Source organism: Anomalospiza imberbis, chromosome 13, assembly GCF_031753505.1.
Source record: "Anomalospiza imberbis isolate Cuckoo-Finch-1a 21T00152 chromosome 13, ASM3175350v1, whole genome shotgun sequence".
In the NCBI taxonomy this organism is placed as follows: Eukaryota; Metazoa; Chordata; class Aves; order Passeriformes; family Viduidae; genus Anomalospiza; species Anomalospiza imberbis.
This window is the reverse complement of record NC_089693.1, coordinates 10583719-10611650: the sequence shown is the minus strand read 5'-3', so window position 1 is coordinate 10611650 and position 27932 is coordinate 10583719. Positions and strand designations below refer to the sequence as shown.

Genomic DNA, 27932 nt, shown 5'->3' with positions numbered 1-27932 from the left:
GTCTTAAATGCACCATTTCCCTCAGGTCATCACCTGGACTACCAGTTCATTCCCCAAATCTCCCCTGCCTTTCTTCAGCCACTTACTAAATCTCCATTTCTTCAGCAGGAAGCCAAATAAATCACTGTTCACTCTGAATATAGGATTGTTCATGTTTAGAGTATTTATTGTGGTAAAACAATTAATAGATTTCTTTTAAAAGATTTTTCCATGTTTAGGAACAAAGGGACTCTATGTGAAGAGGGGAAAACTATCTTGTTTTGGAAAGAACACTGACTAAGGACACATGCAAAGTTCAAACATCTTTTAAATAGTTTTCTCCCAAAATGTATCATTAGTTTTGTTCAGCTTTTCTAGTTTGTAAACAACTATGTAATCAATGAAAATATATTTAGCCTACCTTTAAAAAGATGTTTCCAGTATTAAGTGATAATAATAGTAAAATCATATGCAAGACAAAAATATTAGGATCTAGCATGCTTGTCCCTTAACAAGTTCTATTCCAAAATTATATTACATGTATTAATTTCAACTTTGTAAATGTTCGTAATCTCAAATCTTTGAGTAGTCAGACAGTGACAAAAAATTATTAAGAAACTGGACGACCTTTCTGTATTGTGAATGCCATTCATTTCAAACATTACTTGCTAGTAAAGTGCTGTTACAAGCAAAATGAAATTGTTAGTGTCTATCGAAAGAAGATGACATTTTAGTAATATTCAAATTGTACTTGTTTTTGGCAAATAGTTAAAAGCATAGACATGTTTGTTTAACCACCCAAAACTAATTCAGTATAAATAATATTGGTTTAAATAATTCTATGCTAAAAGGCACATACTAATGTTCCAGCAGTTCTTTCAAGTGAGCTTTTGTATGTAGAGTTTTAATTGTGCTTTTAATAGTTACTGATTCAGTATGACCTTGAAAGTGACATTTGTGCATGTCTAAAATACCTTCTCACAAATTAATCTCACACTCTGAAGGTGTAATTTTGTTAAGATTAAGATTATATGTATCTATATAACTATGCTTGTTGATCTCTATAGATCTACATAGATATACACATATACATATATTTATACATACACACACAAAAGAGCTTCTTCTGGAACAGCAGCAGAAAGTGCAGTCTATACTTTTTTGACTTGTTTTCATAATAGAAAGTTCAGGCATGAATTGTCTCGGGATTTGTGAGATCCAAGGGATTATTTGTGATACTGCATACATCCCATATTACTCTCTTTCCTTACAGGCTGCTTCAAGCTCACTTCACTTCCAGAAGAGATGATTGGTAGATTATTTTCCATGTGATACTGAATAAGATGACCCACACTATCAAATATATGATCTTTGGTTCTCACCTAGTGGAAGAAGCAAAAGAATGTATTTAAGGTTAGATTGTGCTTATAACCAGTTGGACGTGAGTCTAACACATTAAAATCAAAAGGCACTTAAGCCACTGAACTCACTTAAGCAGAATCATTAGGCTGTAGACAGCAATTCAGGTCTATCCTTTGACCCACCATTAGCTCACAAGAAAAGGAGTGGAAAAGTAAACAGACTGTATGTCAAACTGGGCTGATTCTGCACAGGGGAATGAAATAAACTTTTTTTTTTTTTCTCCACAGAAGAGAGATATTTTTCCCTAAATCCCATTGAGGATTACTTTTTTGATTTACTCTCTCCTCAGCAACATCACTCAAGACTGCTCTTCTAAGCAGAAGAAAAAAGAATTGAAGTGACAACAAATCTTTTCTGTATCCAGAAATTCATAATTAAGGATGTGTTAAGTGTATACACCAATTATCAGCACGTGGACTAACAGTATTTAAGTTCCTCACTGCTACTTCCACGGTACTTCAGTGCTTCTAAGTTTTTGAACTTTCAAACCTACTGCAGCCACTGGCTATATTTAAATTAACCTGGATGAAATCAAATCACTTCCACTTCATGGAATGCACCCATGCATTTTGATTAAAATATCTGAGCAGCACTGAAATTTCATTATATGAAATATTCATACCTTGCCCTCAGGATCCACCAAGAGTAGATGCTTTGCCTGCCCTCCCTGAAGTCCACTGAGGACATACTGACCAGGTGACGTTGTGCTTTCTCGTACCAGAAAATCCCCATCGTTGACTAAGAGGCTCTCTGCTGCTTTCCTGTTCAATTTGCCATGGTAACAATCTTCATTCTTTAGCTGTTGCTTTATTTGTGGCAGAACACAGAGACCAGCTATGTTGCTTGTGGCACTCTGCTGAACAGGTTCCGGTAACTCTAAAATTAAATGACAGGGAATGTATTGGACACTTCACCTAAAACTTCATCCTAGAAGGGTGCAAGCCAATTGGACACTTCACCTAAAACTTCATCCTAGAAGGATGCAAGCTTTTAAAAAAATCAAGTTATTCAGTCTTGAAGCAAACCAACATTACAGACTCTAAGAATATGCACACATGAATGCTCATGACCCTCCAGTGTATTAGGCAAAATTATCACACCACCTCTTCCCCTACCTTAGATGGGAAAGCCTTTGGTCGCTAGGCAACAGGGATTAGAAAGAGGAATTTTTCTGATGCTGTACTGGTTTGGGGTTATATTTCTTTTTATGAAAAAATCAAATCTTCCCTGTAAAAACAATATTTCTTTTTTTGCTTTTTAGCTTATATTCCCCCCCCCCCCCCACCCCCACCAAGATCTTGTTTTTCCTTCTTCCTTAACAAGCTCTGAAGAGATTGTCACAGATCATTGGGAGAGTCATGTTGAGTGGCTCCAGCTATGTGCAGGAATGTAAGACAACATAGCCAACGTAGCCAGAAGGGAAGGATTACAGCATGATGCATTTGCTGTTAAAAAACGAACAATTACCAAATGTACTAAAAAAACTGGGTGGTTTGGGATATAGCCAGTCAGACTGCAATTGATTCACAGGCAGGATTCTTCTAAGGAAAATAAGAGGATACCACTTCTTCAATGGAATTGCGCAACCTAAGGCTCCTCAGGATATAGGCAGTTCCTTTTAGAGCACGATACAGTCGCAGGTTGGAAATGTCTCAATGGTCACAGATTTCTTTATTGTGTTTCCTGTATTGTCCAGTCCTTTTTCCACATTCTTGTGTGGAGCCAGCTCTGACAGAGAAAACACTCAAGTGGGAAACCATAAAAGGCAGAGCTAATAAAGTATATTCAATAATGAGGACAATCAGTAGCAACTATATAATCATTTAATGGATATCCACCACTTTGAGTCCATAAATCAAGTTCAGACATACATTTAATTTATACCACAGGATCAAACAGTTTGATTTAGAAATTACTGGATGAGACTCAATGGTCATTTATGAAAGAACTGAGAAAAGAAAGATACAATAATCCCACTTTAACCTTGCATGCTACTGCCTGTGAAGCAAAGGCATCTGAGGTCCTTTCCACCTTAGAGTGGTTAAGACCTTGAACATACAGGAGAAGCCTCTTCCTCGAGGCAATGTGCAGTCACCCAAGCTGCTATCATCCTAAAGACGTGCTTTTTAATACCTGTGGCACTCTACATTCATTGTCATCAATGAACTACAGAAGATGAAACATTACTCTGCTTGTTTACCATCACTATTTCTGCTCTTTAATCCCTTTTCTCTTGAATCTAACAAGGAAAAAGAACAACCAGGATTGATTTCTTCCCCCCATATTTTCTATATTTCTTATGGGATACCCAAATCTTTCTCCATGAAGAGAAATGAGAAGCCCCCCTCCTTCCAGTGCTTAGACAGGTATGGCATTGCAATGGGAACCTACTGGCCTGGCGCAGAGGGCTCCCAGGGATCTGTGCTGTTGCTGGACCTCGGGCTGCACAGGCTGCAGAATGCAGGGACTGGGTGTTGATGTAACATGGGTCATCAAAGAGATCTGCTTTGTAGGCAGGTTTCAATGAGGTTGCCTCTTTTATTGTCTTCTGTGATCTCTCATCACAATTACCTGCAATTAGTATATAGTATGCACAGATTTCCTTTCTTTTTTTTTTGTTTTAACTCAGCTTTAACTGTAAAAGCTGAAATAGGAATCATGTTCTTCTTTATAGCCCACTAAAGTAATTCAGAAGGAAAATAAAAATGCAAATGAACTTATTTTTCCATATGTCTAGAAGGCACCAGGTCCAAAATTAATTAGAATTAAGTTTTCAGAAATGTTCTGCACTGGTCTAGTTCTGCTTCAATCAATGTCAGCAGTGAACCCTCCACAGACTGGAAAGAAATTAATACATATGCCTCTACAGAAACACAAACCATACATGTTATTTGTTGCAAAACCCTTTCCTTCCCCTCTGCACCACAAAAAGAGCTTGTGGGAAGCTGAGCAATTCTCTCTCTTGCTATTCTGGTGGAGAAGGGAGAGATGGAGGAGACTGGTGCTTTGAGGCTCTGCCTGGAGAGCCCAAGCCACATCTGTCAGGTTAGGATCCAAGCCTAGGAACAGGCTAACAGAATATCCCCTGCAGGGTATGAAAATAATAGCACTTCAGCTAGCCAAATAGCAGGCATATTTTTGCTCTTCAACAAACGTTTTATTCAAAGACCTATTCATTCATTCTTTTATTTGTTCACCCTCTCTTTGTAGAAACCATTTGATTCTCCTTTCCTTGAATTGGAAATAACACAAGAAACTGAAGTATCCCCTACAGACAGTGTAATGGATCGCTTCAGAGCCGTGCAGGTGGGAATTCAGAAAGGACCTCATTGTGCAGTGAAACAGAGGAGCTGAGGAAATGTGCTCAGGGCATCAGCTGTGGCAAAGCAAGTCCAGAAAGGGATGGAGGCTGATGATCTCCTGGGGTCCCTGAGAGCAGACTTTGCTAAAGGCAAATTGATCCTGGGCACAAAGCTGCCTAAGGCAGGGGAAGGGCACAGTCACACTGAGGAGCCAGGGATGCTGGAAGCAAGGGGCCAGGCTCTGTTGGAAAAACCCGATGCTGTTACTTTGGATCTCATTGAGCATTTGTAGGAGAAGGGATATATTCAGAGACTGATAAGTAATGAAGTATCTTCCTTTTTCAAATAGTATGAAGAAAGGGAGTAAAACAACAAAGAGTATGAAAGAGAATTAAAAAAACAAAGAGCTACTGTACAGTATCATGAGAAGTAAAATGAGTAAGTCTGCCAGCAGACATGAAGATAGATTAGTGGCCTTTAGAAAAGCTGTAAGGCTTTTTTGTCTGCCCTTCATCTAGGGAACTAAAAATGACCTACTAAGTAGAACACTTTTCACCATTGTATTGAAAGCCAAGGGGCAGCTCTTCCAGGCAGCCTGCCCTGGTTAATTCTGCATATGCATGAGAAGGAAAAGAGAGTACATACCCACAGTTTTGTTTTCTTCTGGACAATTTTCATATACATTGATGAAGGTTGGGCTGCCTGTCTGTAGAAAAAATTTAAAATCAGTCACATAAAGTAGTCCCCTAGAAAAAGTCAGGTAACTTCAAAATATCCATGCATTAGTTAACAGACATACAGGTAATTAAACATGTTCTTCACCAAAAAATTCCCATCTCCTCAAATAATATTTCACACTGATACTCTTCTTTCTTTAGATGTCACATCTGGACTCCAGTATTACATAACTGCTCAGTTATGTATCTAATGTTTAGAATATATACAGTATAACTCCTAGGAAAAAAGCTCAGATTTTCTAATAGGTGTCCCTCATCATAAAATCAACTACAGGAATCATGGTTTGAAAGTGAAATGGTTACTAAATTGTCTGAGCAGCACTGAAAGAAAAAGGAAAGTCAAAAAGTAGCACCCCATGGGAAAAAGGCATTTGCATTCAGGGTAACTCCTTGCAGCAACACTGGTGAGTATCAGGTGCAAACTCTGGATATAGTAAAACATTTTCAGATTTAGAGAACTGCTGGGGAGGTGAGGACCTGATATGCAGACTATGGTTCATGTCAGCAAAAAAAATGGATGGAGCAGTAGCACAGGAACATGTAGCAGCCCAGGAGCAGTTGCCACCAAACACAAATAACACTTGGGAGCAGCAGGTTTTTAGACAGAACCAACTGGATTCCAGCAGGCCCATCTGAGTGTGCTCCCTCTGAGCAAAGTGGTGGTGCCTTCTTTCCTGTGTGGGGAAAGAATGGTGCTCCCAAGGCCTCACACAGCAGACTCTGAAATCTGTGCAACCAGTCTGAACTTGGCTTGTTTTACTCCCTGATTGGTTTTTATTTCCCACTATGCTAGACAAGAGCCACAGATATCTTTTGCTGATTTAACAGAGCTTCTTGAAACAATCCAAGAGTAATGAATATTGTATATATATTGCAATCAGTCAATGTTGTATGTATAAGTTGTAGAGCATAATGGACAGGATGAAATATTTATTAGATCACAGAATAGGGAGCCAGAAGGTCCCAGATTTTGCAGATGTTCTCTCCAACAAGCCATTTAAATTGGTATCTATTTTCTTCTCAGAGCTAATGAGTGAACAAGGGAATATTACTTGGTCTCCTGAAAGTACTCTAAGGACAAACCAGTTAATATTCAGAAAGTGCTTTGGGATTCAATTATGTACTAAGCATCATTAAATCTAGCCTAAAAAAACCTTTTCCCAGGATAATCAGGACCTGGTTCTGATGTTAATGCCATGCTTTAACACCACAGAAACATTTTATTATTCACTCCCATAATAGGCAGCAAATATTTATCCCAGCAGATGCTGTACTTACTGAGCAATACTGCTTTTTGCACTGGACAGGACACTTAGGCCTTTGGTCTGTCTGCACTTTCATTCGCATGTCTAACACTCCACCGGTGGGAGGCTCCTTCCCTGGAATTTCGTTGTAATATTCATGATGATCCTCCCTCTCCTGTGAATTCCCAGCTGATCCATTAGCATTTGCTGCTTCACTGAAAAAAAGATGGGGGGGGGGGGGGGGAAATGAAGCTTCCGATGTAATCAATTGCTCTAGTGCAGGCAAACATCCCCAGTGTCCGCGCAACGCACAATACACAGAGCCACCATATGGAGGCTGTAAAGTGCTTCGGGCTGGAACTTTCAGAGCTGTTTATTTTTCCAGTTACTTCTTCCTGAATTAAAAGTAGTCATGACAGTTTGGGGTAAAGGGGGGTACAGTCATTTAATTAGCACCAGGCAGCCCAGATATATTTTCAAGTCAAAGAAAAGGTAAGAGGAATCTACTGAAACTTTAAGAATTCCAATGCATTGTTCATTAAGGTAGCCAATATGTTGACCATTAAACTAATTCTTATGGCTTCTTGACTGAAGTCTATAAATCTAGAGATTGCTGGGGGATGACCAGACTTCAAGAGAAAAATTAAAACCTCATGGCATTTAGTCAGACAAGCCTGCAACTGTTTTAGAAAATCAAGTATTGCTACTAAAAAAAAAAAAAAATAGCTGTTCTCAGAGGCATTTACCGTGATTTTAATAACCACAATCAATATTCTGGTTCAGCTGAATGACATGAAGAAGAGCACACAATGGTTTTCTTGAGCTAAACCCGAATGATGGTAGTTTAAATGCACAGCTGATACACTGCAAAACAACTAGGTGCTTCCTGTACTGTCTCCGGTCCCAAAATAAAAAAACTCATCTCAAATCTTACTTCTCTGATTAACAAGAGTATAATTGGATAAAAGGCCATGAGCAGGAAAGAGATAAAGTTCAAGTAGTTGATTATGTGATATGCAGTGCAAGTATTTGATTATGTGATTCATAGTAGTTTGGAAGGGAGTGACTCATTCACACAGCAATATCCGACTCCTCTGCCCGAGGACCATTCTCGGAGGCTGGCTGTGGGTAATGATCAAGGAGGAAATCTAATTACCCTCTTCCATTTCTCCCTGTTCCTATGCTGCTTGTGATATAACCTAGCAGGGTTTCTTAAGAAAAAAAGGCTTTTCTTAGGAAAGAAAGGTTATTTTCCCCAGGAAAACCAGACCAGTTTTAGCAGTGGAATGGCAAGAACCACCATATACATTGAAATAAATATAAACTGGAGTTGCATTTATGCAATAAAACCAGCTCTGCTGTGATGCATTAGGCCCTGTTCCAGTGACACTGCCTGCTCAGGACTCCTGTGCTCAGGGTGCAGGTAAGCAGTGCCACAGCTTTACCTACTCATGGGAAGTAGCAGGCAATCAAATTTGGTGTTACAGTAAAAAGAAGCCTGAGAAAAATAGGCATGGCTAATCTGTGAGGAGAGCCATAAATTAGAGCAAGAATTGTGTCCCCAGTGCAATGGAAGAAGGGTAATTGAAATGGGGAATGGTGGTCCAGAAACTAATCTAGGCCTTGTATTTTGGGCAATGTGCAGAGGACAGGGCTTCACACTTTAAAATGCCAGGTGGTGGCTGTGTTTATTTCAGTTCATGAGGCTATGTAAGTCATGCCAGGTGAAAACTGAGGCTGCTGCCAGGACATGAGCAGAATAGCAGAAAGGTGAATTAAAATGGCTTTTTTCCCCCGCCACACAGCTGCAGCAAGCTTAAACTTGGCACGGGTCAGGACTGAGCTCAGTCTCTGTGTGTGTGCGTGCTATTTATAGAGCTGAACTTACTTGGGCAGAGTAATTTGAACATTTGTTCAACTTGCATGACTTAAAATAAGGCTGCTTTATCTAAGGAACGATACAGCTTAATTTTGTTTTCTGCACCTGTACAAATGTCACAAAAATGAATGGAGTTCACTGGAATAAGCTAATTTTGGTATCTTATACACTGCACATATAGGCATACATTTGAATTATCTTATGTCCAGAAAGCATATACAAAGCATCTTGCTTATGGCTCACTCTTTGTAGTGTATTGTTTTCCTGAAAAGTACTGAAGAGAAGGAAACTGCCAGTTAAGTGACTGAGAATGTGCTGACCTTTCATTAGATGTAACCAGGCTAGATGGGTTCTTCAGGTACTGTCTGAACCGGAGCTCAAACGCCTGCCCTATGGTGTTGATCACCTCCTGTGCCATCCCATTGGGACATTCCAGGATGTGGCATGCTGAAAAGAGACACCTTACTTTAATTAAGTAAATACAGTTCATACCAGAAAGTAGAGACTCAAGCTACATTGCTTGTAGCAGAAAAGCAAAGCTCCTACTCCTTCATGGAGCCAGCAGCTAGTACAACTTTAGTCTGACCTGCAGATTCCCACTACATTGCACAAAGAACATGACATTTAAAGCCACAGCCTGCATACTATTACCCCTATACATACAGCAAAGCCAGAAATTGTACAGACTATTGAGCTGAGTTCAGTATCTTCCTTATTTTAAAACTCAAACAATTCCTTGTTACATACAAATAAAGCAATCATATAAACACATATAACAATTGGAAACTTTCAATACCTCTCTGATTAACAGGGTCTTTTGCTACATATGCCACGTAGTCTGTTGTATCCTACAGGAAAGGAGACAACAAATGTCTTGAACATTTTAATTATGAACAACCCTACCACCACAGCATAGCAATTGCATATAGACAGATACATTTTTAGCTTTAAAATGCACACTTCTTTCAGGGAAAAACTACCAGAGGTACTAGCAAAGTGAGTCAAGGAAAATATCAGTGACACACTGGTGGCTATCAACACAGTAATTGTCCCATGTTCTTTTTCTTCTAAAAATGCACTAGACCATTTGTCGTTCTTTGGGTCTTCAATAAACCATGTATTCAATTCCAGCTCTGCAACAGGAGTAGAAACACAACTGGTGCCTCATCAGCCCGCAGTGCTGCTCCTTCCACTGCTCCCATGGAGCTCACAGCCTTTCCCATGTAACACATCAGGGCTGTGTGACTGCTGCTCACAGCTTTTGGCTGGGACAGTCCTTACCAGAATCAGGGGAAGATAAAATAATGCTAACATACTGCAAAGGACCAGTTTCCAGTGTTCCCAATTTGTAGCTATAAGATTGAGTTTTGAAGACATCTTAGAGAAAAGTTAAACTTTAAAATTACGCCGAATAAAATGGGTATCTGATCCAAATAGCTCCTGCCCAATTTTAGTCTGGCTACAATCAGGTTAAATTACCCTGGATCTCAAAGCTGCTGCTGAGATCAGACAACCTCACTATAATCAGTTTTCTGATTCTTTTTCTAGCCAGCACTGAAATAATCCTCCTTTTCTAGTCAAATTGAAAAGGGAACTGGATTTTAAAAAATTAACATTTCTAATGATACCGCAAATGCAGAGAGTGGCTTGATAATTCAGTGTTATAGTCAAATTGGTGAGGTAATGAATAACATTCCTTTAATTATTAAGGATGCATTTTGTTATTTTGGATCTTTAAGGTAGGACAGGGAAAATGCAATTCACAGCTTAAAGGCATGGTTCTCTTGAGGGAAGATGCAATCAGCTGGCAGGAAACAAGGCCCCATTTGCAATATGCACAAGAACAATCATTTAATAATTCACAATGAATGACACAAGAGGCAGGTCTTAGGGCCAGCAGAACTTGTCCCAGATAATTTTTTTTAATCTCTAAAGTTAATATCATTAAAACAAAACAAGCTAAATATTTCTTATGTGTCTAGTGAAGTCAATTTTCTTCCTTTTCCTTTCAACTTTTTCTTAAAGTTCATAAATATTTTAGGATAGATATTTTAAAATAAATCAGATCTAGGGAGCAACTAGAAACTAAAGTAACGGGAGCAGCACCTGCTATTTTTATGTCTTTTTAATGTTTATGTAGATGCCTGGATGATTTTGCTTTAAAATAAAGCCAGAACAGGCTTAATTATCAGAAAGAATAGTGCTACTCCTTCACAGCCCAGAGCAAAACTGAACTTCACTTAGACCCTGAATGTGGGGCAAGTGGAAAGACAGGTCTTGTGGAAACTATCTCCCATTTTAAATGTAAATGGAATTTTGAAAAAATTACCTGAACAAGACAATGAAATTGCCCCTTATGTGAAGGGCCACTAGATTTATAGTTACCACTGATGAGCAAGACCTCTATTTTACATTATCCTCCCAGTAAGAAGTGTCAGCAGCTGCTCCACCATGCCCATTTCCTGCAGCACATCTGTGTGCACGCACATCTCTTGCTGGCCCTGCCATTAAGCACTGACCAAACCCAGCCCTGTGTAGCCTCAGAAATCTGAAGTCACTGTGCAAGACCAGTGCAGGATAATAATATAAAAAAACACTAAAAAAGGTAAACAAGCCCTAAAGAATTACTTATCCAACCCAGATAGATGCAATCTGGGTAGCTGGTTACAATCATTGCAGTAAAGAGTTTGGAATAGAATAAAAACCCTCTGACTTGAAAACATCCATGACTGCATGGCTGCAACACTAGGAAGAACAGCCCTATCTGCAGGTAGAAGGTGGTTATGCCACATCTGTCTTATAGGAGCTCTTTGCTTGAGTCAAAACTAATCTAAAAATTTAGAGGTGCCAGTGGTGACAGCTTCTATGACAGGTATGGGCTCACAGGGACCACTGAACTGATTAATTCCTATGTTGACATTCTTATTTTTAGATCCCCAAGTCAGAGGGCTTTTGAATGGACTGATGCTCACTGATGGGCAACAGCAAAGTTAACTATGTATCTACTAAAGATGCTCTGAGTCCCTATTCCACATTTCCTTTTCAATGTCAGTACCTCAGCTTTCTTGTATTACTGGTCATGATCCAGAAGTGCAGTGTACTCTGTTAGTGCTTGTGGAAGGAAAGGATGAAGCAAAGTATTTGCAGGTAACAATTATTACATTAGTTCATTATACCTGCAGAAGTATATTTTATAAATCAATACTTACTGGGTCACCTCCAGAAGCAAATGAGATGGACTGCATGTGATGGTTGGCAATAATCTGAAAAGCATAACAGACTAATTAAACATGCTCTTGGGCCTCACATTAGAAGACGTCAGAGCATATGTCTTCATAGAACAAGCAAGTAAATTCATAACAATCCCATTTATTAATTTATGCATGTATCATTTAGGAAGGAAAGAGATAAAAACAGGAATATTTTGAGACTACCCATTCATGTTTAGCAATGTCTAGATCCCTGAGAAATCTTCCTTAAAGGCTCTTCAGAATTAATTCAACCACCCCCTTCTAATTGTACCCAAAAGGAAGGAAAACGTGGTGTCCTAATTCCCTCCCAGGATGTGCAATGGACAGGAGACCTCTGCACTACAGACAAACCCCTAAGAGCTCCTTGATGCTCAGCATGGCACCAGCTCAGTGCAGCATTCCTCAGAGCCAGTGAGCCAAAATGACCTCCCTGACCTGCTCCAGTTTGGAGCAAAACCTGCTGCTGGCCCAGGGTGAGATCACTCAGGGAGCCATACCAACAGCTGAGGGAGGAATTAGGTGGGCAGGACAAAGATCCTTATCATATCTGCCAAGAAGGAAGGGAGCACAGCCCAGTTCCAAGCAAACCCAGGCTCTCAGGAACACACCTCTATGGAGCCTAGAGACTTTACACAGTATAATTGATTGTACACATGTAATACCCAGCTGTAAAATAGCTTTGAATGACACCAAAGCCAAGCTCTGACTTAATACCTATATAAATTTTTTTTTCCTCCTAGGACTTGTCAGAAACTACAGTCAGGACTAGTGCCTTCTTTATTAGGCACTTTACAGGCAAACACATCCAGAGAAACATTTACCAAGTGCTCAAGGATCCCTCCCCATGGAACACACCATCATGCATAAAAAGGACCTGTACTGTATGTCAATTCCTCCGAAGTGCTTTCATTTTTAAATTCAGAGGCATCATGTAATTCAGCTTCACCAGGCATGCACAGGTCTGCTAAAGGGTGCTGCATTCCCTTTGAAGGGCACAGCCTTCCCTCAGAAGCCACAAACGAGGACAAAACTGTAGCATGGAGAAAAGGACACCGATTACATGTATCCTACCTGCTGCGTGTCAGCGTTAATCAAAGTGAGGCTGCTTGTTGAAATGGTCAGCTTTATATTCATGCCAGAAAACTGAAGGTTACTTTTGCCAAGTACAGAAGACAGAAACTTCACTGGAGGCTTTGAACAAAGAAAGAAAAGAAAGAGGCTGTCAGCCCAGTCTGTGAGGGGCAGAAACATATGAAAGTCAAGGAGTTTTTATGGTATCTTATTGAGACTTTCAGTGGAACAAGGATAATGGCTTAATCAAACGCAAATAGATCTTCTAACAAGTATCAGCTCTGAATGCAATACTGGTAGGAATGGGTTTTATGTCAATAATGGGGAAAAAAGAAGTTTTAAAGCAAAATCCCAGTGAGCTAAATGTTATAGCTGGCTCAGTAATTCAGAATGTGCAATTTTCTTTCTGAACTCTTCTTTGTTTCCAGAGGATGAAGTGTTTCTGGGTAAAGCAAGAAATTCTCTCATGTATTCCTCTTTCAAGAGCAAGTTCATTCCTCTTGAGCTCCACAGTTACAAAAGGAAATCCATAAGTTCTGCTGGACACAACCCAACAGCAACCACTGACATTGCCCCTCATTGCATCCCAGTTACTTAATAAAATCCATTTAAATTAGTTCCCTCTCACTAAAAAAAAAAAAAAAAAAAAAAAAAAAAGAAAAAGAAAAAACACAATTCCAATAGTTTAGCAGCCAAACTTGTAAAGCACCATGCACTGCAAGGGCTGGTAGAAGCAGGAACTCTGGGCAAAGCATTAATCCTGAGAAAAATAAAGTAGGGCATAGCCTCAGCCCCAAACCAAACAGGCTAAACACCCTGCTACCAGCACTTCCATGTTATCCAGGCTGAGTTCAGATGGATTAAAATGCACTAATTCCAGCAAGGACTGAAGCCTGTTAGAGAATCATGTATCCAGCTTATCAAAAGCAGATATAGAAAAATAATTGCTGAGCTAAAACAGGATTTACCTTCCGCTTTTTTATAGCTCCATTTGTACCCGACACAGCTTCACACAGTCGGCTTATTGCTTCCCTGCAAATAAAAAAATACAGCACAAACTGTTGGATCATTTCACATGCACCATCTGTAACAGAGCCAGCAACTCTGCAATTTATTGTTATCAGCCCACTTATAAACTCTTAAATCTTCTGGAAGGTCTTTCACAGTTGTTTTTCTTTCTTCTTTCCTCCCACTGTTAAAAAAAAAAAACAAAAAAAAAACCAAAAGAACTATTTAACAAAATACAGTGATTCAGCAGCTTGGTTTGCATTCTTTTTCTTCATCAAACACATTCATTTCACCTTATGAAAATTTGTTTAATAATAAAAAGTCAAACATAACTAAGCAGAAGACAAACAACCTAATGCCTTCAAAGCCTTTTTCTCAGAATGGTTGATAGGTCTCTTGCATGGCAGGAGGGGCTCCTCCCTGCTTAATCCTTCCTATTTAGCACAGCAGGTGCATCCTGAGTGAGCCCAGCTGGGTGCTTTGATTGACTTTCTGGGGTTTGGGATTTCTTTTCCAAAAAGAAAAAAAAAAATAAACCCCTCAAAAAACAAAAACAAAACAAAACAAAAAAAACAGAACCAAAACAAAAAAATACAATGACCCAAACAACAGTGGAGGAGTGTGGATGTATAATCAGCTTCTCCAGTTCCTTTTCAGAGCTGACAGTCCCTATCTTTCCACCTCTGGTAGGAATTTCCCAAACTAGACCTCTCTAGCCACCAATTCTCCTCTGCGGGTTCCTCTCAGTTCAGGCAGCAGAAGGGTAAGGCATAAAGCGCACACAGTGCTCATTTCTAGATGAAAGATAAATCACACACAGGATAACAGAGTGATGTGCTATGCCTGTTTCCCACACTTGAACAAGGCGAATTCTGGCCTTTGCTCAGGCAGGTGACTGGTTTGGACATGCAGCACAGCACTGATGGCCCTGGTCAAGGTTAGCACAGCAGCTGGGACAAAACCTTTCTGCTTGCTGGCAGTTACAGGCTTTTCCTCACTGATAGCTATTGCTTGGAAGCCAAGAGGAGAGGAAACTGGGCTGGGGTGTGCTCGGCAAGTTTCCATAGCCTTGCCTGGACAGCCCGGTTGGAGCCGCAGCCCCGGCGGCTCCAGCTGCCCTGGCCCTGTCCCACAGGGGCTGCCGTCGGCTCAGCTTAGGGTCCCACACTGGGCACTTCAAGCCTCAGCCTTTCTCTTGTGGCTGAATTCAGACTTATCTTCCGAGGCTGGGGTTTTGTTTCGTTCTAAAGGGGAAGGGAGTTTGATTAATTGTTTGTTTGTATTATTGAATTATTATCCAAAGAGCTAATTAGGAAACGGGCTGGTTGGGAAAGCTTGTCTGTTTCCAGATCCCGGCATGTGTGTGGGAGGAAAACACCACTGGCCTTCACCTCCGGAGAAATATTTAGTCCAGAAGGGCTGAAAAGTATCAGGAGACCACACAATGACAAGAGGCTCCAGCCAGGCATGTCCCATGAAGCAGAGATGCCCAGGGAGGATGCCCAGTGGTCCCCCCAGGACTCTGCAGATGAGAGGAAGCAAAGCCAGCCCAGCGCTGGTGAACCCCAGAGTCACTGCTGCCCCTGCTCAGTGTCCCCCAGGCTGCCACTCCAGGGAGCTGTGTGCTGGAAGCACTGAAGATCACTGATATACACTGAGGCTTCCTGCCAGGGAACACCCTGAGAAACTCAACCTGGCTGCTGTCAAAGGAATGGAGACCTCACCCACAGCAATACACAATTAACATTTTCTGAGTGAAAACAGCAGGGAAGAAAAGAGACCCTTATTGTGGGCTACACAAGATGGGTCAGAAACCAGCCTTTTGAACACTGACCCTTCTTAGCATTTAAAAGCAAAGTACTTCCCCCTGCACAACTGAAAATATGTTTTTAAAGAAAATTCCTGATACTCTTCTTGGTTAGCTCCTGTTTTATTTAGCTGTTACCAGGAGGAAGGCCAAACATGACCAAAAAAAAAAAAAAAAAGAAAAAGAGGAAGGCATCCTGCAGGATGATCTTGCAGATTCCAATAATCAGCTTGGAAAATGAGAACTCATCTTCTCATTCAATATTAAAGGAAATTAAAATCAGAGCCAAGACATTAAGGCTACTTGGAGCCTTCAAGTCTAGCCTTACCTAGAAAGAAAACCAGATACAAAACAAATTGGAAAAATAGGGAAATTGTCTCTTTTGGTGACAAATGAGTTATTGAACATGTCAGGCAGCCCATGTGAAATCAAAAGTTGCAGGCAGAGTTGCCAGCCAGAGAGCCTGTTCTTGTATAAACCAGTGTGGTGGCTGCCCACTTCATGCTCTGAAGCAACTGCCCAGTAAAAAGGAACCAAAAAGTAGCAAACCATTTCCAAAGCATTTCTACTTAATAATTTCTATTACCTCTCTTTGGTGGGGGAAATAGTTGTACTGACATATCTTGCTGCATACCTCTGGATGATTTTCCAAGTGATCAAACAAAACTTTACAAATATTATTTGAAAGGTGTGAAAAGCAGGAGTTTGGTAACACCTGCTGCTATAACTGAACACTTCCTGCATGCAGTCATTTCCACAAACTAGAAACTGCACCACATACTAGGAAGAAACTCTGGATGCATCCATGATAAACCGAAATGAGTGACCCGTTTTTGGCATCCATAAGCCTTTAAACCAGCCCTTTGGGTTTTTTTTTTTTTTTTTCCAGGCCCACTCAGAAGTACAGTCCACAGGTTTTCTCTGGTTCTGCAGCCCTGGAGTGAAACCTGTGGCAGACAGCTCCTGCAGCTCCCAGAGTGTGCCCGTGAGGGAGAGTGCCTGTGGGCAGTAACACTGAGCCACTTTGTTTATTGTTCCCCCAAAATGAGAATAAAAGACGAAAGATGGGCTGATGTAAGCAAGCAAGCATGCTGTTGAGGATTTGCTTTAAAGCATCTAGGGCCCTGCCTACACCATGTAACAGAAAGGGATTATGTGGCTCAACAAAGTTGAAATTAATCTCCAAACAAAGTCAGCCTTCTTCCAGCAGCCCTCCCTGGCTACACATTTCAGACACCCTTCACCCCTCACTGCCTGACCATTTTCAAGTTTGCAAGTTAATGCCCCAATCCAAGATACAGAATCTCTTTTCCCAGAAATGCCCAAATCTGATGACTAATAACCAGCTTGATTTAACAGAAGTGGGAAATGTGTAAGAGGAAAAGAGCTGAAGGGCTGGACAAGAGAAGCACACATCAGGGTCCAGCAAAGGCAGGACCTGCCACAGCACGAGGGTGACAACCCAAACACATCTTGTACCAGAGCAGCAAGCTCAGGCTAACCATTACCAAAAAAAAAATGCAAAGACCCTCAAGCAGAAGAATCTGTTACACTTATTGCTATTTTTTTGTGTTACTTTTTTCATGTACATGGAGTTTGAGATCACAGATTTCTGCAAAATGGAAGGGATGTCCCTAAGAACCAGTCGAGTCATGGGTGGGCAACAGCAGAGAGCTGGAAAACTTGCAGTGGCATCTCCTCTGCCTCCTACCCTCCTCACCCCACAGCCACGGAGGGTAAACAGCACCTCAGTGCCCAGCCCTTCTCTTGCTGCACTGTGGTCATGTAGCCTCTGCATCCCACAGTCATTCATAGCACCAGAGAGGCCACTTTCTGTCTTCCCTGACCATGTGCCTGCCAAGCAACTAAAAATGCAAGTCCAGCAAGAAAACAGAAAGTAAACTCTCCATGTTCACTCCTTTGGACTCCACACTGCACTTTGGGAAACATGAGTCTGTTGATCTTTCCAACATTCATGAGAAAGGTAAATAATAGCTGCAGTTTTAGATGCTGTGAGGTAACTAAGCATGGACATAACACATAAAGCAATGCAGGGCACAGACATAACTGGAGACCTCTTCTATATCACTTTAAAACAGAATATGCCTCTTTTTTTAGTGATATGCCATCAAAGTAAAAATATCTTTTACCCCAATTCAAATAACAGGCATGGTTAAAATGGGATCATTTCCAGCAGCTCCTTGGTTGGTGCATTGTGCATGTGTCTATAAACTTACTCCCCCGAGAGAACAATAGAAGAATAATCAATGTTATCTTTGCTCCAGTCAGCTTGTCATCGATCTAACTTTAAAGTCTGCATGTGTGAGCTCAGCACTTCAGCATTTGGTTTGCAAACAGTTTAAGTTTTGAATTTCTCATGCACAAGAGACCCCGTTAAGGTCAGCAGTGGCATTTTTTTTAGGTGATGGAAATATTTCCATTGTTAAGTTTTGACACAGTTCTGCTTAACAAAACCTTACTATCTAGCCCAAATTTAAGTTGGCAAGCCCTTGTCACGCAGTAATTCATATTCATTATTTTCCTGACAAACCAGCCAAAGCTCTGTTCTGTTAGCACAGCAGCACACACACCTCTTGCAAACCGGAGATAACCTCGCCCTCTGGCTGAGCTGTGGAGAACACAGTGGCCTGAGTGTATTACATGGCTCTTCTTAGTCTGTAAAGGACCTGCCTTAGGGAAGGATATTGCTATCTCAGGCACTTCTTCATACACACATGCATGAGTGAGTGTGTACTTATACCAGTTGTAAATGTCAACAACCACTGGTTTTGAGTATAAAACAAATGGGGCAGCTTTCAAGTGAAGTCTATAGGCATTGAAAGACTCATGCTTTTCAGTTCCTTTCAGCTGGTAATTCTGGGAGCCAACAGGTATAAATGTAATACTAATCCCTTCACGTTGCTTTCCTTTCTCCATGACTTTTTGGATACAAACATGAGGAAGCAAAACAGCATCTGAAAATCTCCCTCCAGCTGGAAGAAAGAGCTGGACAGGCACAGGAAGCCTCAGCCACACTCCTGGTATCCTCAGCACGAGCTATTCCAGAAAAGCAGCTGAGAGGACAAGGGAATATGTCTAAGGCCAGGTGAAGATAACCTGCAGCCACCCACCTCTCCAAAAAGCTTTGGGTGGCTGCTGGGGCTGCCTGGCACTAGTCCTGACTGCTGGACCGTGAGCACATCGCAGCACCATGCAGCACTCAGAGCTGGATAGAAGGTGATTGTTTTGAAAACTCAAACACTCCCGCACTGCGAGACTTACAAGAATAAAAAATAAAATTGTGCTTTTCTATTTCTGACAGGACATTTCAGCCACCCCACAGGCATAGGGGTACTAACAATCTACACCCAGAAACTGGTAGTAACCTGCAACAGAAATTGCAAAGTTCTCAAAAGACCACAAAATATTTCACATTTTAACCACATCCCCAGTTGTATCTGAGAATGAAACGTTAATCTTTTTCTGATTTTCAGCCTAAAAACTTAGGCTTGCAGTACAGATGGAAACAGCTGTATTTCAACATGTTTTCCTTGTGACTCCACTTCCAGCTGAGCTTGGTCTTGGTGCAGATGGGGTCAAGCGATGTCATACATCTGATAAAAATTCCTGAGAGGACCTTGCTGGATTGCGGGACTGATGGCACCATCCGCATGGGGTGGGAAGCAGCGTGACAGAGAGACCCATGAGGGTCCTGGCTCTCCACCTTGGCCCCGGCACCCACAGGCACAGCAGCACCAGTGGATTTCCCCTGTGCCCTGGGAGAGCCGTGCAGGCAGCGCTGAGCCATGTGCACAGCCCAGCTGCTGCCGGTCCCCAGCTGGCTGGGGATGTCTGCTCTGTGCTGCCACTGCAGGGGGAGGCTCTCTGAGCAAGAACTGGGAGAGAAATTACGTCTGTGCCTGAAACAATTCATTTTCCAACACAAATAGCCTATTGTAATGATCAAATAATTCAAATCATCACTTAGGAAAAGACAAAACAAAGCATGCAAACTCCTATTCAAAAGCGTCTCAGAGCTTGGCACGCACCCTCAGCTTTATACAAAAATTAGCACTCGCTTTTCATTCTTGGTCTGAATCTCAGTTTTACACCACCTACCTGGTGACTTGTGTTCGTGTACCAAAGTCCAGGGATCTCATCGACTGCAGCACCTCAATACAGCCCATGTACTATGGAAAACAGACAGAGAAAAGGGAGGACTGTTAATATCTGGTATACAAGTAAGAGGAGGATCACAGGAGGAAGCAAATGTGATTATTGTCCACTAAGTTTATGCAGAACCACAGTCTAAATGGAAAATCAAATCAGCCATCCTAAAGCTTCTTCCTAAATAGATCTTATTTTACTAAAAGTGTAGAGAAGAGCAATAAAGATACCAATGGCTTAAACACCATAGCACCAAAAAAAAAAAAAGACAAAGCCCTCTGGGGACACAAAATCCAATTATTCCTTTTTTTCCATTTCTGCTTACTCTTACTTATTAGCCTGTGACACTGAGATGGGAAAAATACACGAGGAAATACTGGAGAGAACAGAGTCCTCAGGAGTAGACAGGCTCTGGAAGCCCCTCGAGACCAATGTACTCAGAGCCCCCATGCAGAAGAGCTGAGTGTCCCTTCAGAGAGTAGGAGGCATTACAGGCCACAAGGAAAACCACTGGCTCCACACTGCTACAGGTCTGATGACAAATAACCCCAGCAGAAGATGAAGTTGCAATTCCAGCTCGTAGCAACAGCTCTTAAGAGCCTACACTATAAACTGACCTGCTTTAAATTAAAGGCTGACTGCCACACTTCTGTTGTATGGGACAGAGCTGGGGCTTTTTCTATACTCATTTGGGATTTTTATAAGACTAATTATCAGAAATATCAAGGATGTGATGGCATATCCCTAAACCTATCGTACTAATCCTTCAGCATGTCTGTGGATGTCAAGCTCTCTGTTGCTGAAGCAGTCTGATCTCTTCATTTCAACAGGCTGGCACAGGCCTGGGTCTCTCTTTTTTTTCTCTCGGAACCCATCCTGCAGTGCTCACACAGTGCCCAAGGGCTGCAGTCACAGCATGCCTGCAGGAAGTCAAAGCCTCTGGGACACAGAGACAACTTGGAAAACCTAGGCAGGGACATGCATACTCTGTCCCCTGTCTGAACGGATGGAGGAGGCATTCTGTATCAGAGAAAGGTACCATATTTAGTTCCTCTGCCTCACTTTGCCTGTAAATCAATTTTTCTGCTGGGCCGTTCAGAGAGGGTTGAGTTTAGGTATCTGTTTGAGCTTTGGACACTTTCAGAAATAAGTGTGTGAAAAAGAGAATGTTATATGTGCAGTCAGGGATTCCACAACAATTGTATTATCCCCGTTTTGCTTTTTTTCCAGATAGCAATGTAACCCTTGGGAGAACTCCAGAATTAGGTCAGAGACCTGGAAGGACATCAATAAGAATCTGAAAGGTTGGCAGAACTGCTTCCCTAATGAACATTTAATGACTTTGAGAGCTATCTGCCTTGTTAAAGATATTCCTGCTTAACAGGAACAAAGCAAATGTGGAAAATATGTCTAGAGCCTCAGCTTGTAGCACAGCAACGACCTCTGATCCTACAGTATAAGGTCAAGCATCCTGTGAGCTGGTTGGCTGCTCCTCTATCCTTGAAAAAAGAAAAATTTAGAGAAGTAGGTGAGTCATATGCTGACAAGTGAGTCCCCATTGCATCCTGAACAGATGCGTGGGAAGCTACTCTAAGCAAAGATGAAAAATCAATATTAGGTTTTTGCATAAGTGACCCTGAGTGAAGCTGAACTTATCAATGATTCACAAAAGACCTTTTTTTTTCCCCTTTAAAAGCCTGAGTAGGGAAGTGCATTAACATGGCACCTCACTGCATCTCTCATTTATTTTAGCTGTTGGTTATCTGAACTGGCACTGTTAGAAATGGCTGAACCTTCACATCGCAGTACGAGGGTACAGAGAACCAGCAGAGCCTTGGGCAGGGGAACAATATGGGGCTGGGGCAGGGCAAGTCAGGGTCACAGAGCCTGGGAGAAGCCTATGGAGCACACAAAAGGACAATGGAATACCAGAAGCCTATTCAAGAAAACAAAAGACTCTCTCCAAGGAAGAAAAAAAATTAACAATAAACAAAAATATTAACCCCTCCATAGCAAAATATGAGAAGCAGCACAAGAAATGCATGAGAGGAAGGGGAAGGCAATGGAGAAGGACAGTGTTTGTCTCAGAGACTCCTGCACCCAAATTCCAGTTCAGGTGGTGCCCCCACTCCCTGTCCTGTACACCCCAAACAGCACCTCCCAGGAAAACATAATGGGCTTCTCTGGTGATGCAGGGTCAAGGCCAACTCCATCTTTCCTGCTGCAGGGAAGGTTAAACCAAAGCACGAGCAGGGCAGCAACCACAGGTGCCTAGGAGAGGGAGCCACAGCAGCTCCAGCGCAAGCTATTCACCACACCAGGTGCTTTTGTGAAAACCAGGTCCAAAGGTGGTGTACAGGGAGGGATGTTCATCTTCTGAAACCCACAGAGAGAGGCAAGGCCCAGTTCACTGATCTAGGCAAGCTGGTGGAAGCTGGACACAGGCCCAAGGGAGCACTAACCAGCCTGGGGCAATAAGCACAGACCTAACTGCAGAATTCAGCTACCTTTAGAAAAATAGAACAGCAACAGTGAAACAAGCCAAGTGCTAAAGACCTGACATCGCTAATGAAAGCGGATGCTGAACCCACTGTTCTGTCAGCAGCAGGATGGAGAGCTCTTGCCAAGACAAGCAGCAGCTCTTAGGAAGGAAAGACTCGCTGGCCCCTGCTGGAAAGGGAATGGCTCCACTAATGGCAACATGGGCAGAGATATCCCATCTGCCTGCAAAGGGCTGTGGGAGCACTGGCACCAGGAGCTGCTTTGTCCCTTGGTGTTCGAGTACAGAGGGTGATCTGGGGCTGGCTTGCATTTCCCCACACCACCAGGAGAGAACAGAAGTTATTGAAGATGCACACACCTTTTCATGCCTATTTACGTGAGATGACAGAAAGTGACTGCAAACGGGATGAGGGACTGTGTGGGAGGAGATGAGAAAGCACCAGGCAGGGCCCATGTGAATAAGCAGCACATGGCAGGACAATGCAGAGTGCCAGGCTCAGGAACCTCTTGTGAGATTTCTCTGCTTTCACCCTAGCAGGAAGGTAAAGTGCTATCTTTCCCTCCATGGACAACACCAGAAGCCAGCCAGGGATGTGGGGAAGGAGCAAAGCATGATTACTGTAGTTTTGGTAGGGAAGTTTTCTCAGCCATTCCTTAGATTCTGCCTGTGATAACCTTGGGGTTAGAAAGTCACTGTGTCCACTGGAAAGCAGAGACCACCAGAGGTCCCCTGGCAGTGGCACTGCTCCTGCCAGCACACAGAGTCCACTGTGCCAGTTAGCTCAGCCGCTCATCCTGCCTCACACAGCAGGGTTTACTGGGCTGGGGTAAGTGCTCTGCAATGCTTTTAGCAGCCACTAGTCAGGCAGCTAATGAAGAACTTTGGCCCACGTTTGTGCCCTGCAGGACATTCAATTGGCTCATTCCTCAGCCTGAACCACACTGGTTTCCTCCAGCAAACACCAACCCCATCCAGATCCAAAAGCAAAGCCAGCAGAACCTCTGCCATCCCCACCACAGGGAGCAGAGAGGCCAAGGCAGCCCACAGCAGCAGTGCACACCACTGCAGATGCGGGTGGCACCCCCAGGGCACCTGTGAGACCACACAAAATCCAGGCAGAACCAGCTGGGAAACAGACCAGATACCTTCAAGGATTAGTAGAGGCCATTAAAGATCATTAAGCACAAACCCACGCCCTCCCAGTAGTTTGTCAGTGCTAGCCTAACTCTCCTCATGTGCTTGCCCTGCTCTCATCTTCCCTCCTGCAGCAGCAGTGGTACAGACAGACAGACAGACAGACAGGCCCTTGGTCTCTCCCACTCCTCATGCCCATGCAGCACAGCCTCTATCCTAAAGGCAGCAAGCCAGGGCTTTCTGTGAAGAAGAATGGCTTTTGATAAATGAAAATTTTTATGGGAAAGTCTGACCCTTTCATTCACAGGTTTTTAATTTTTAAATATATCCTGGAAAAAAAAAAAGGAAGCATCCTAAATACAGACATATAGTAATATTTTCCTTCTCTTTTTAGCGTTGTTTTCTGAAAAAACACTTTCTGCAGCACTGCACTCAGGCCAGGTCTCTAAGAGAATTGTTCCCAATCCACCCTGTCCCCGTTCTCCGGCTGTGATAAAGCAAATGGCCTGAAAACACGCGGGTTCCTGAGAGAATCGATTCCCCAGGGAGGCGCGAGTGCCCGCAGGCGATGCCGGGTGCCAGGCGCATTCCCGTGGGACGCTGCAGGGCTGCTCAAACCCCAAACCCGGCACAGCCAGCACCGCCCCGGCACCCCCGGCTCATGATTCACAGCTGCGGCTCTGAAGCCGTGAATCACCGGAGCCCATCTCCTTCCTGCGAGAGCCCCGGCCGTGCAAACGCGTGTAGTTAGTTATTTACGACGGGCGATGCAGAGCAGCTCTCCGGGTGCGGTGTCAGGGTGCTGCGCGCCAGGGAAGCGGCTGCCGCTGAAATCCCACAATATTTCCCTGCCCTTAACATGGAAGGTTGCTGGTGGCAACCTAGGACCAGGAAAGGGCTGTGCTGGACCCCATTCCCTTCGCAGAGGCAGGGAGCAACTGCTCCAGGCTGACCTGTCGCATCCTCCATGGACAACAGCAGGACTGAGCAGGGCACTGGTGCCTACATGTGCTTTCAGGGGGCAGTCCATGTAATTCTGAACTACCATGCTAAAAATGGTCAGGGTCTTTTTAATCTAGAGACATGTAACTGATTTTAGACATATATGATGGCATATATCTGTATGCATTCACCATCAAGCCACTAGCAGAGGATCAACGTGTACATTGCTAAAAGCCCTTTAAGACAAAGGATGCTGCAAACAATCTTTACCATATTATTTTAAAGTATAATGGTATTGTAATGAAATATCTGGCAATAGTATTTCCTTTTCATATTTTAGTTAAATAATTTTTAAAAACCAACCATGTTTCAAAGATTCGTGCTTTGATTTAAGCTCAGGTACAGAGCCTTACTCCATGTTAGGTCCAGTAAACATCATCCTTGCTATTCTCAGAGAAACCACTGATGCAGGACAGTGCCGAGAGACAGATCTTATCCTCCTTCTCAGCAGCAGCCACATCCCTGGCTCTCCCCAACAAGCAAGAGAGAGGATGGCAAGTGCCTCTTGGAATATTCCTCAGGCTCATCAGAGCCATAACACACACCAGCAGGAAAGAGAAGTGCCATGGCCACTATGGGTACCATTTAGAGACAACCTCAGCTCCAGATGGGCAGCATTGTAGGAAGGTTTTTAACGGGTAGAATGTGAACAAGGACATGGCAAATATCTCCCTTATAAAGCCTACAGCAATCTGCGTACAAAGTATGTTTTGAAACACAACACAATCAGAGCTGTCCAGGCTCCTCTTAAAATATTAATATTTGGGCTCTTTGTTATTTGCATGAGCATTTTGGGGGACCAGGTGCTATTATGGGTCTCAGCTTCCTCACCAGGCCCGGGTGACACGTGGCTGTGACACAGTGCAGTCACGCCCGGCCACAGCTGCCTCCACAGGGGATGCAATGAGCCCAGCATGGCCCCTTTTTAAAACAACCCCAAGAAAATTTCTGCCTTGCTCCAGTCTGCAGGGGACAGCTTCTGCCCTACGACATTTCTTTAATTCACCACATTACTGCCTTTCTAAAATAACTGTAGATCCTCTCCATGCTGAATCCTCCTCATACTCTGATTAAGCTGTTAAGGCCAAAGATCTCTTTGGGATCTTTGGGACTGCAGCAGCAATCCCAATAATGTAGACCTGACCTGCCTCCTAAAAGGGTCTCTGTGGAGACCCCAGCAATCCCATACCCCAACAGGGCACAAGAAGCTGCATGAGGAGAGTGAGTGCCTCCAAACACACAGAAGAGAGGGCAAGGGCCAGGGCGAGAGGGTAAGGATTGGAAGCAGCTCCAAATGCCCAGCCCTTGGTCTCTTGGTCCCGTTTTGCCTTCAGGTGAGACCATCCCTCTGCACCGTAGTCCTGCCATGCTGCAGCCCTGGCTACTTCCCAGCCCTTCTGAGGCTTCATCACCAGCTCCTGAAGAAGTCTGGTGGTCTCTGGGGAAATGAGTACCTTGCTCATCCTCTCACCTTGCACATCCTTTGATGCTGAAATGCCCAAACCCCCATGTTACTTATTTACCAATCTGCTTGTTACTATTGAAAGGGTTAGTTCAAAAAACCACCAAGATTTTGGCCAGGACATGTCAGCAGTGATATTGCAGCTCTCCTTGGGCTGGTTCCTGCAGGCCCACAGCCATGGGAGCAACATAATCGGGAAGATTAAGGGAAAAAAACAACACCCTGTTGCATTGTGAGGCTCCTGCCAGTGAACCCCCTTCTGAGATATTGCCCACAAAAGGAAGACCAGCAGAAAACCATAATGGAAATATAACCTGGGCAGTGCCTGCCCCACAGCCTCCCTGCCAAATATATCAGCAGCATGGGCCAGAACACACCTAATGCCAGGAGCTGCTCTCTGTGAGAGATGGGAGGCCCTTTCATGGGCCTCCTTTTCCCTCCAACATGCAGAGTAACCTGTTTTAGTTGCCGTTCAGCAGCACTCCTCAGAGAGTCTACAGATAGTCTTTCGGAATTGGATGTTGTTTTACCTCTGGAAGCAGCTGGGGTGCTTTTAGCTCCCTCAGTTCAATGCCACAGCCCTGTGTACACCAGAAGACAAGAAATACTCAGTGGTTTGGGGCATGGACTCTAGAGGCAGGAAAATGGAGGTCACCCGGCAGCCAGCGTAGCTGTTTGCTTTGTCCAAGAATGGCAGCCCAGGGAGAAGTACTCACCCGCACGCTGTAGGTGGTTCCTGGCTCTTGGCTGTACGTGCTTTCGCTGCTCTGGGCCAGGCCCCTGTCCTGCCTGCCCACAGCAGCAGCCTCCTCAGCGCCCCGCACAGCGCAGTCACCCACTGGCTTTGGGGTTAGGACCAGCTTGTCCAGGTCGGGCTGGGGGTAGGAGGCCGACAGGCAGCTGATCTCAGGCGAGGTTGGGCTGCTCGGGATGGTCACGCACTCCGTGAGTTTAATTCGTGGCACCTCTTTGGTTCCCAGGCAGAAGCTTTTCAGGCCCGGCAGATTTGATGGGTTGGCAAGTTTAATGTTGGCCATCCGGGGGATCAGCGTGCACAGTGTGGTGCAGGTGTCCTGCGGCCCCAAGGAGACATCTTCTGTCAGTAAACTGGGTGTTGAAGAATGGGAAGAGGAGGAAGAACCTTTGATATTTAAGGACGTATTTTGTGTACCTTCATCTAGGGAGGTTATGGAATCATTCCTGAATCGGCTGTACTTAGCCCTGTGCAGCATTCCTGGATGTCTGAATAACCCTACATACAGGACGTGTCCACCGAGGCTCTGCTGGCTGCGTTCTCTCATAGCCTTGGCAGGTCTGTAACTGGATATTCTTGCATAAATTAGCTCTTGTAGATAAATTATATGGAAATCAAGCAAGCCAAACAATTTTCAAAACAGAAACCTACTGGATATTTTTGCTGACTCCCTCTTGAATGGTTTATTTTCCTCAAAGAACAAGGCTTAAAACTGCATGGACATCTGGCATTTTGTAAGCAGAAATAAAAGCAGCATACAGGAAAGCACATCGGTGGTACAGCATCTTAAGCTGAGGAGCCACTGTCCAAGCCTGCCTTCATTCCTGCCTCAAGCCAGGCACTAAATCTCACCTAGCTCTGAAGATTCACAGCTGTAGCATCAATAATTGCAGAGTCCTGGCTGCAGCGAAAGCTCAAGCATATTCCACACAAAGCAGAGCAAGACAGCTACAAGCCCAAACGTATTTTCAGACCGGCATGAACCCCGTAAGGTGCCCGGCTCTCTGCACTTCCACCGCCGCTGCCCCAGAGGCGAAGAGCATCCCTGCGCTGCAGCTCCTGCCCCGCCGTCAGGCACAAACCCAGGATTCTTTCGAAAAACACCGAGCAGCGTCGGTCTCGCTAATTCCTGCCGGTCCCGCTAAGTCCTTCAGCACCATAATAATCCCGAAACAAGGAATATTCCTGCGGCTGCGGGGCCGTTTCCCGC

The 27932-nt window shown here is 43.5% G+C and overlaps 1 protein-coding gene across 3 annotated transcripts; it reads right to left on the bottom strand.

The window, feature by feature from the left end:
- Nucleotides 1–140: 140 nt before the first annotated feature.
- On the bottom strand, nucleotides 141–27892 carry SHC4 (SHC adaptor protein 4). 3 transcript variants are annotated; one of them, XM_068203910.1, is made up of 13 exons: nucleotides 27140–27278; nucleotides 26685–27041; nucleotides 19820–19890; nucleotides 13854–13917; nucleotides 12886–13005; nucleotides 11773–11826; nucleotides 9360–9411; nucleotides 8884–9010; nucleotides 6719–6899; nucleotides 5349–5409; nucleotides 3793–3972; nucleotides 2024–2277; nucleotides 141–1361 (listed from the first exon to the last, which is right to left on the bottom strand). In XM_068203910.1, exons 1-13 carry the CDS (start codon nucleotides 27143–27145, stop codon nucleotides 1206–1208), a joined length of 1683 nt encoding a protein of 560 aa, XP_068060011.1. In that variant the 5' UTR covers nucleotides 27146–27278; the 3' UTR covers nucleotides 141–1205. The 3 variants fall into 3 exon arrangements, with proteins under 3 accessions (XP_068060011.1, XP_068060009.1, XP_068060010.1); XM_068203908.1 differs by having other exon boundaries at nucleotides 26685–27884; XM_068203909.1 differs by lacking the exon at nucleotides 3793–3972 and having other exon boundaries at nucleotides 26685–27892.
- Between the last annotated feature and the right edge of the window lie 40 nt (nucleotides 27893–27932).